The following is a 10,159-nucleotide window of genomic DNA, read 5'->3' as shown; positions in this document are numbered from 1 at the left end:
AGGCCCTCCTTGCTGCAGGGGCTACCGCGCACAAGAGCTCACCCCTTCCTATTTCTCATTCCTCAGTAGACATTCTGTGAAGGGCAGACCTGTATTTTCCATGCTAGCACTTACCCGCAGGTCCCGCTAAGTACCCAAGAGGGCCGTGTTTTTGTTTTTGTTTTGTTTTGTTTTTCTTGTCAGAGGTTGAAATAGAACCTCCCCTTTGGGTGTTCGGGTGTCCCTTTGGGGTAGCGCCCTCCCCCCACTTCCAGAGGGCAGCATCCCGGCTGGGGTGGGGGCTCAGCTTTGATCCCAGGGCACCTTTTGTCCCTAGAGGCGCCCTCTGCCAGCCAGGTATGTGGAGGGAAAGTGGCTGTCCGCTTTCCAGGGCGGCCGGTGTGGGTTTGGGGAGCCGGAGGGTCCCTTTGGAGAGTGGCGGGGCGGAGAAGCCAACGCGGTGGGCACAGCGAACTCACTGGGCGTCTCCGAGGAAGTTCGGGCGGGGTCCGCCGGCTCACGGGCTTTCTTCCTCTAAGATCAATCCCCGGGTAGAGCGAGCCCAGTTCTCACCCAAACTCGTGGAGACGTGGGACTAGACGGGAGCGGGGTTCGGCTAGGCGGATCTGGGAGGCCCCTCCAGCGCCGGTCCGCGGCCCAGGGCGCCGGCTCAACCGCCTCGGCCGGGCCGGTCCCGCGAGCCGGGGGCCGGTAGCCCACGGACAGCGGCGGGGGCTCCCGGACTCCGGCCCGGGTCGGGCTCCGAGCGGCCGGTCGCCGGCGCCGCCCGTGCGTCCTCCCTCAGCCACCCGGCGAGGCGGCGGCCTCCTCCGCCGGCGCGGGGTCCCCTGGTTAACCCCTGCCCGCCAGCCTGGCCGCTGATTGGAGGAGGCGGGGCGCCGGGGCAGCGGGGACCCCCCCACCTTCCTCGTCCCCTCCCCCTCCTCCCCACTGTCGGCTCTTCCCCCACCCCCCCAGGACCCCCCCCCGCCTCCCAGCCGTGCAAATCTCGCGAGGAAACACGCGGTTTCACTAGTGTGTTTACACCGATCACTACTAATCCGGACCGAACCGATCCGGATTAAGGGGCCGGAGGCGGGTCCTGGGCACCAGCGGTTCTGACCCCCCCGCCCTCCGCGCCGCACCCGAGTGGCCCCCAGCCGAGCGGGCCCCCACCTCCCGGCCCGGCCTGGGCCCTCCTGCGCCTCCCTTGGCCTTTGTCCGGCGCCAGGAGGCCGGTCCCGCGCCCCCCGCGGCCGCCCGGGCCCGGGCCCGCGTCAGGCGCCTGGCTCTGTACGCGAGCCCGGGGATCTGCGGCCTCCGCGGCCCCCCTCCCCCGCCCGCCCTCTCGTGGAGCCCGGCGCCGGCGGCGGCTGCCCGGGCGGGGGGTTGCGGCGCTCAGGAGAGGCCCCGGCTCCGCCCCGGGCCTGCCCAGGGGGAGAGCAGAGCGGTCCGCGGCCGGGTCGGGTCGGGGCCCCTCCCAGGAGGAGCGTGGAGCGGCGGCGGCGGCAGGTGAGAGGCTGAGCCCCGGGCGGGGGAGGGCGCCGGGCCTGGGGCATTAACCGTCCGGGGGACCCCCTCAGCTGAGAAGGCTGCGGCCCGGGCCCACCCGAGGGCTGGCGCCGGGCCGCAGCTCCTCGGCGCTGAGGCGGGGGGGGGGCTCCCCCAGGGCTGCGGGTCGCCGAGGGGCCGGGCTGAAGATGGGGGAGGCCCAGGCGGCCCCGGCCTGGGAGTGGGGCCGGCGGCCGCCAGGGCGAAGGGGACGCCCCGGCAGCTGCAGGCCCCGGCAGCCTCCCGGGCGCCCCCGAGAGCCGGCCCGCCCTCCCTCCGTGACAGGTGGGCCTGGAGTTGGGGAAAGTTTGGAGCCGGCGGGAGGCGAGGGGCGCCGGGATCAGGCCCCATCGGTTCTGCTTCCCGGCTGTAGGGAGGGCTGCAGGGAGGGCTGCAGGGAGGATCCCAGTCCAAGGCCCCGCTGGAATGAGACAGAGTGGAGATTTTCTTAACATGAGTTGACATTAAATGGAATAACCGCTGGGGCGTCATTTTCCTGGCCAGGCCTGGGGATGGAGGTTTAGGAAATGTTCCGAGAGACCCTAGGGTTTGAGGGAAGCTGCAACCTCTGCCATTCCGGCCTTGATTAGGGCAGGGCCGGACGCGAGGAAGGCCACTTAGGGGGGAAAAGATTCTCTCCCAATCTCCCTTTTCCTTTCTTTTTCTTTTTTAAGATGCCTTTCTGCCTTTTTCGAGAATTCCCTTATTCCCTCGCTAACCTGCACTTGTTTGTGAGGGTGAAACTTTAATTTGTCACCCTTTCATTCCCCTTTGCCCCAGGCTCTCAATCCAGGAAGGGAAATGAAACTGGAGGACTGGTAGGGGTTGTTACAGTTAATGTGGAGTTGTTAGATTGCAGAGGGGAATGTTTAATTCATGTTCCCAGTGAACTTTTAAATCATGCCAATCGTTCCGATCGCTGTTTAGTAATATGTTCAAAGGGGGTCTGTGTAATGGTGTATGCTCCTCTTCCACTTTTAATACTGGAGAGGTTTCCAGTGGGTTCTGCGAGAGTTCATCTCTTGCAGTGGATGGACATATTTGCTGAAAGTAGCCTGTGCATTTATTGGTCGTGGAAGGAGTTTAAAAATGGTGTCCTCCTGCCCTTCCCTGCTTGGAAGGAGTGCTAAAAGCAGATGTCTAGAGAAACCTACTGCTCCAGGGAGTGGTCAGAAAAAGATTTTCTAAAGGGATGGTTATGGAGCTCTACTAATTTCCTGAGTGAATGCTGGTTGATGGTTTTACCATGGGTTCTCTATTAAATTTAAAATAATTAATTCCTTTTTTCATGAGCTCCTGTGAGCTCTTCAGAGAAAGGACCTATATAATATAATAGAGTTATTTGAAGTTATTTGTAGCTTCTGATTCATGCTACATTATTTTTAAATTATTATTAATGATTCATATTTTTTAGTTTAAGAACTAGTTCCTGTGGGTTTGGGAAACAAATATCCAGAAGCACTTAGTTAAATTCAAAGCTTGGTAGGAGGAATTTTTTTGTTGTTACTTTGCAAGTTAGTCCTTGCTCAACTTTTATGGAGATTATATGAAGGGTTTGAGGTTTTTTGCTGTTAAAATCAGATCAGAACTAGACAAGGATAAGTAGCCCTTGGAAGAGGACTTCTGAGCCATTTTGAACTTAAATGTATTGTTCTTTGTATTGTTGTATTTACTTGAGGCTTACCTGTGTGTGAACATTCAGTGAAATAATTACTGCATTTTATTGTATTTAAAAATTGGTATCTCATGTTTTAGTTTTTCTGGTCTTACAACTTACTTTGTCTTTTTCAGTAGAAATGATGGAAGAATTGCATAGCCTGGACCCTCGAAGGCAGGAATTATTAGAGGCCAGGTTTACAGGAGTTGGTGTTAGTAAGGTGAGTAAAATCCTGATCATGAACACTGTTCATAGTGTAATTGAAACACATTTAGATATCAATTAGAGATCAGTTTGGGTGGGCCATACGGATAGATTTGCAGGGGAGATCAGCTCATGGTTCCAGTGAACTTTTCTTAGATCCTACCAGTCATTGCACTAACCTAACAGTATTGAAGGGATTTTAAGTGAGGGTATATGCTTCTCTTTCCCCTCTAATATGGGAGAGGTTTCCCATGGGTCTTGCTGCAAGGATACTGATGGGGTTGGGGTTGTGTATCTGGATTTTGTGCCATATTTTGCCAAAACTCAGTCATTCAAAAAAAAAAGCTGTTAATGGAAAGAACTTGGCATAGATTCATTACAGGTTTTTGTTTTGTTTTTGTTTTTGGATAGTTACATGCTAGAGTTTTGAAAAATCTGCTTCTGTTAAGTTTGTTAGTTCTCCCAGTCTGCAGTTCAACAGACTCCTGGCTGCACCCGCCAGACTGCCTTCTCCTTCCTCCTATTTTTCCTTCTACTCCTCATTTTTGTACTAGGAGCATAAAGTAAGATCAAGACCCCATTAATGTTTGGTTAAATTAAGCAGCGTTAATGGCTTCCTATGCGTCCTCATGTAGTTCACCCCTCTGCTTTCATAAGATGGTTTTAGTGCAATATATTTATGATTTTAATACAACATGTAACATATATTTGTTATGTTTTATTTAAAAGCTTCACCAATCCGAGATTGTTGCATTATTTGGCCTTGAGACTTGGGAATTTTTGATCTTTGACTTAATGCGATACATTTCTGTCTGTGCTTTGCAGCAAATCTTACTTCTTACGGTGACCTAAATGTTAGTCTCAGGCTTTGGTGAGCAGCTTCTTAAAGGAGAAGGTGTTGGCAAGGTTTAGTTGGAAAACTGGCTGCTTTGAGGGTCTCATAGTTTTGGTGAGCTGGAGTAGCCTGATAGTTTTTTTGTTCGTTCAGTAGCTATTGAGTGCCTGCTGTATACTAGGCATTGTGCAGGGTTTCAGGAAGGATAGATAGCTCAGTGCCTCCAAGCCTCTGATGTGGAGAAAGTGAGAGGGAAATGATACTTTGGTGAGATTTGTATTAGAGCTGTGACAAGGTGCTATGGGAACACAGGATTTCTTACACATTTTATAGTTATTATTATTTTTAAAGATTTTATTCATCCATTTGACAGAGAGTGAGATCACAAGTAGGCAGAGAGGCAGGCAGAGAGAGAGGGGAAGCAGGCTCCCCGCTGAGCAGAGAGCCCAATGTGGGGCTCGATCCCAGCACCCTGAGATCATGACCTGAGCCAAAGGCAGAGGCGTAACCCACTGAGCCACCCAGGCACCCCACATTTTGTAGTTCTTGGTTTCTTTGGCCACTGTTATTAAATAATGGACTTGTGGCACTTTGGAGTGGCTGTAGTGACTGTTGATGGATATTAAAGATACATGTATAAACATGAGTTCTCTTATCTAGGAGAAGTAGCTTCAGCTGGAAGTGAGCAGTATATTTGAGTATAAAATTGAGCTCTGATTCAGTTGATTGTCTAATAATGACTTTTGATGTGTCTTTTAATTTGGGAATTCAGCAGAAATTTCATATCCAAATCTGTCTGTTCAAGTGATCACCTATGGAATAAAAGTAAGTTTGTATTCAAATTGTATGTTGTTTAAATTCATTGGGTTTTGTCATTAGTATGCCTTTCTTTTTTTTTTTTTTTAAAGATTTTATTTATTTATTTGACAGATAGAGATCGCAAGTAGGCAGAGAGGCAGGCAGAGAGAGAGGAGGAAGCAGGCTCCCTGCTGAGCAGAGAGCCTGATGTGGGGCTCGATCCCAGAACAGTGGGATCATGACCCGAGCCGAAGGCAGAGGCTTTAACCCACTGAGCCACCCAGGCGCCCCAGTATGCCTTTCTTTTCTTCAGTTTTTAAGGTCATGATAGCTATATCCAGGTATACTTTTGATGGAGTAGGGCATAAGTGATGGGGATAATGGACATTGTGAATCTTGCTGCCCAGGCCCAAGTTAAAATCATGTAATTAAGGTGTCAGGAAACTTAATCTGCCTGTTTAATAGGAAGTTTTTCCTCTTATATATAAGAAATTTATTTATATCCACACGTTTTAATGTCCCTAATTGCATGTTATATCGATGTTTTTAGTCATTGTAAGTATACTGACGACAGTAAATGTACAAGGATCAAGATTGATTTTTTTTTTCCATAGCAAAGAATCTCTGGGGGGTAGGGGGGAGCAAGTAAATTTTTCTGTAGCTTGGAGTTAAGAAGATGAAAAAAATCTCCATTTTGTGAGACTTCCTTTGCCTATAAGACATGGTATCCCTTAGACCACTGATTTGAAATAGGACTGGGGAGGAGGAGGCCATGCTACTGGGAGAAAAGGTGCTTTGAGAGAAACTCCTCCTAGTTTTGAATTCCTCATTATGGGTCATAACATAATTTCCCAACGCGGATGTCATTGAATTGATAGTTTTCAGTTTCGCAAAGATCAAGAGAGCTTTCAGCCCTTGCTCTAAATGGGAGAACCGGGTGACTTTCCTGTGATAGTGCCATCTAGTGGGACTGCTGTAGCCCTCAGGGGCTGTCTCTTGAGTTTCTCCTAACTATTCATACCATTTTCAGTACTTTTTGATGTCCATAGAAGGAAGAAAGTTAGTGCCACTGTGGATTCTTTCCTAATGGACAAGAGTGTTTTAAGTAGCTGTGGTGTTTAAACTTCTGGTTGCTAATATATCTTCCTTCATGTTGCTTCAAGTTTTTCTACACCTGCAAACTAGATCTGCATCACAAAACTCAGGCGAAAACAAAATGGTAAAGCTACCACATTCATCATTTATGTTTCAGTTGCTCTTCACTGATGTCTAGGATTTTAATCCACAAATTAGAAATTTTTTTGCATATTGCATTTATATGCATTCAGTTTCTGTTAGTGTTTTTAATTCATAATCAGTAAACCAAAAGATTTGTTTTGTGCCTTGGGGTGCACTGCATGGATTTTTTTTTTAAGAGCTTGGTGTTTTCTGTCATTAGTGGGAGGAAAGTAGCCTAATTAATATGTCTTGAGAAAATACAGCTGGTTTTCCTTCTCTATCTAGTGCCACTTTTTAGGAGGACATGTAACCATCTTCTTAGCATTTTTGAGGTGATGAGGTTATATTGGGCTGTGAACCTACTTTTTCATTTCTTGTTGACCTGGTATGTGAGCTAGTCTCCTTCTTTCTTTAAGATCTCCTCCCTTAAGTACTGGATAATCCACTTGTAGTTATGTGAAACTGCCTGCCTTGTATTCATGTGTTTTCAGTGAGGACCTATTGCAGTTTCTCTTCCCTCCTCTGCTCTTTCTCTCACTTTTTTAACATTTTATTTTTTAAAGTAATCTCTCTATTCAACATGGGGCTCGAAGTCACAACCCCAAGATCAAGAGTCGCATGCTCCACTGACTGAGCTGGCCAGGAGCCCCATTTTGACAAAGTACAGGTCGTCTCTGACTCCAGGGGCTGTGTAAAGTAGCTAGAATTCCACCATTGCATGCACTCTGTAGCTAGTTTAGTTTAGTGGGGTTTTTTTGTTGTTTTTAAGATTTATTTGTTTGTTTAAAGAGCTTGTGAGAGTCGGGAGTGGATTGAGGGAGAGAATCTTCAAGCAGACTCCATGCTGTGCGTAGAGACTGATGCGGGTCTGATTGTCAAGACCCTAAGATCATGACCTGAGCTGAAATCAAGAGTTGGACACTTACCCGACAGCCATCCAGGACCCTGTAGTTTGTTTGTTTAAGTTTATTTATTTATTTAAATCTCTACCCAACATGGAGCTCAAACTCATGACCTTGAGATCAAGAGTCACATTCTCTTCCTATTGAGCCAGCCAGCCACCCCTGTAGCTAGTTTAGTTTTAATGCTAATATAGTAGCAAATACTTAAGTAGTACTTACTATGTGCCAGGTATTGTTCCAAGTACAATAAGAGCAATAAGAAGTGAATTTAAATCTTTTGTAACAGGGATGCTAGTCAATAAATTGTGTTCTCTTTTTGTAAGACATACCGATGCCTACTGGTTGAATTACAGACTTAGAAAGGGTTGCACTATGACAACTTGCACTTGCGTTATAATTATATAATTTAATGTAAAATTTCCTAATCCTAAGAAATGTAACTGTAAAATGTGAGAATTGTTGATTCTCTGAAAACTAAGTTAACTGCCTTGGAAAGACTGTAAGAGGTGAGCCAATAAGGAGATACCTTTAAATGTTTACAAAATATTTTTTATTTTTGTAAGCTGGAAGAATTCTTCATTTAGATCCTTGACAAGCATCTTTTAAGTCTTGCTTCACTTTTAAAGAAATTGAAACTAGAAATTTGGACAATGCATTTTGGGTGTGGTTTGTGTGGGACTGGAGCTGTAGTCAGTGGATCTATAACTCAGAAGGCCTGCATCCAAAGACTGGCAACAGAATAATACATTTACAGGTTTGAAGTTCAAAGAAAATGTTTAAGGTGTAATTTTTTTTACATTTTTACATTTATATTTTACTTTTTTTTTTACATTTTTTACATTTTTTTACATTTCCCCATTGCAGTCTGCTGTTTTGACTGTCATTAATTTCAGTTGTATTGAATAAAAAAGATTATGTAGTATGTGATGGTATTGAAAAGAACAAAATGAGAAGCCATGAAAGTGGGACAGTCTCTTTTGGCACAATAAGAACCTTCACTTCATAGAGCCTGAAGTAAGACCAAATACTTCTAGTATCACATAGTAGATTTTTGATGTCTTAAAGAAAAATGATCTATTTTTCTATGTTCTGTAAATTTGTGTTACATGACCACTTTTTTTTTTTTAATAAAGATTTTGCCTATATATTTTGAGAGAGAGTGTGCACACATGAGCACAGGAAGGGCAGAGGCAGAGGGAGAGAATCTCAGGCAGACTCCACGCTGAGCGCAGAGCCCCAAATGGGGCTCAATCTCATGACCCCGAGATCGTGACCTGAGCTGAAATCATGCGTCATATGTTTAACCAGCTGACCACCCAGGCACCTCATGATCACTTTATTTAAAAATTTTATTTTTATTTTTTCTGATACGTGATCATTTTAAACGATCAAATTTGACTTCTGAAAAGATGTTTAACCAACTTACAGTTTTTCTCCTGTCACTTAGTTAATTGGATCAATTATAAGGTGTTATTTATGGGGGCGTCTGGGTGGCTCAGTTAAGTCCCTGATTCTTAATTTCAGCTCAGGTCATGATCTCAGGGTCATGAGATTGAGCCCCACATTAAGCTCTGCACTGGGTGTGGAGCCTGCTTAAGATCCCTCTCAGGCACCTGGGTGGCTCAGTCGGCTAATAAGCATCTGCCTTCAGCTCAGGTCTTGATCCCAGGGTCCTCTGCTCAGTGGGGAGTCTGCTTCTCCCTCTCCATCTGCCCTGCCCCAACCCCCCATGTTTGTGTGCCCTCTCTCTTTAAAAAAGAAAAAAAAAAATCTTAAAAAAAAAAAAAAGATTCTCCCTCTGCCCAACCCTTAAAAAAAAGGTGTTAGTTATGGATATCTAGTGTTAGCTATTTTACATACCAATCCAGTAATTTAAAAAAATACACGTTTTGGTGTTTTGTATTTAATTCATAGTTAGACAGTGCTCAATAAGCATAAATTCTAAGAAAAAGTCTACACTTAACACCATTGAATTTTAAGGCACTGTTAAATTTATTACTATGTTTGGCTTTATGTTGTCTTCACCCTTTCATTAACTTAGTATTTGTTTAATTTTCCTCTCATTTTCACGTGTAGTCAAGTATCAACTCATGTCTCTACTTTCTCTGAAATTTCTCAAGCAGTTGTCTGTCTTGACTGCTACTTTCTCAGTCCTTCCTCATTCATACCGTAGTAGCCAGTCTCTCCTATCCCATATATCTCTCTGTAAACTGTCCCCAGTTAGATTTCTAAAAATAGGGGTGCCTGGGTGGCTTAGTAGGTTAGGTTTATAACTCTTGGTTTTGGCTCAGGTCATGGTCTCATGGGTCGTGGGATTGAGCCTCCCCTGGAGCTCTGCACTTAGCTGGGAGTGTGCTTGAGGATTCTCTCCCTTTACCCTTCCCCCCACCCATTCATGCACTCTCTAAATTAAAAAAAAAATTTTTTTTTAAAATAGATTTCTAAAAGTACCAGCATTATTATTTTACTCTGTTGCTTTAAAGGCTCCTGTTGCCCTGTTGGATAGAGCTAAAACTCCTACCCTAATTTTTCAACTTCATTGGCTGTCTTCTCTCCCTCTTCTGTGCTCTGTTCCCGTAAACTGTGACAGATCTCCTAACCTGTAATGTTAGCAAACAGGCTCATACCTTCTCCTTTACCTTACCTCTTTTATTTGCCTGATGAGCTTTCAGCTTTTTCTTCAAAGCATAATCTAGATATGTCATCTTTATAGCTTTTCTAGATACCTGCACTATTCTAGTTGCATTATTTTATTAGTACTTGATAACCTCCTTTTATTATAACATACTATTTGTTTCCCTTATTAGTCTCCTTGGGAACATGTATGATATCTTTATCTCTGTTGAAATGCTTAACATGTTGTGTACATTGAATAAGTTTTTGTTGAATGGAAAAGAGTATTGAGAAGATGAAAGTAGAGTTAGTTGTCATCCATATAGGCATGATCTGTTCTGGCTGCTCTAGCTTATCCTTTTACTCCAGTCTAAAAATTCTTGTCCTTCAGTTAGAAGGTTT

At 45.3% G+C, this 10,159-nt stretch overlaps 1 protein-coding gene across 9 annotated transcripts in view; it reads left to right on the top strand.

Annotated features, from left to right (window-relative positions):
- Positions 1-1,081: 1,081 nt before the first annotated feature.
- TLK2 (tousled like kinase 2) overlaps positions 1,082-10,159 on the top strand; it is a 113,844-nt gene continuing 104,766 nt past the window's right edge. For 5 of the 9 annotated variants that reach the window (XM_032870906.1, XM_032870904.1, XM_032870903.1 and 2 more), the window contains exons 1-2: positions 1,665-1,815; positions 3,325-3,407. In XM_032870906.1, coding sequence (XP_032726797.1) covers positions 1,680-1,815; positions 3,325-3,407 — 219 coding nt within the window. In that variant the 5' untranslated portion in view covers positions 1,665-1,679. Of the gene's footprint in view, positions 1,492-1,664; positions 1,816-3,321; positions 3,408-5,031; positions 5,052-10,159 lie in introns of those variants that run through there. The other 4 variants (XM_032870907.1, XM_032870910.1, XM_032870905.1 and 1 more) reach the window with 4 other exon arrangements.

Source organism: Lontra canadensis, unplaced genomic scaffold (assembly GCF_010015895.1).
Source record: "Lontra canadensis isolate GAN:19392208 unplaced genomic scaffold, GSC_riverotter_1.0 scaffold41, whole genome shotgun sequence".
Taxonomy (NCBI): Eukaryota; Metazoa; Chordata; class Mammalia; order Carnivora; family Mustelidae; genus Lontra; species Lontra canadensis.
The sequence above is the reverse complement of the archived record's forward strand: the minus strand, read 5'-3'. Positions and strand labels throughout refer to the sequence as shown.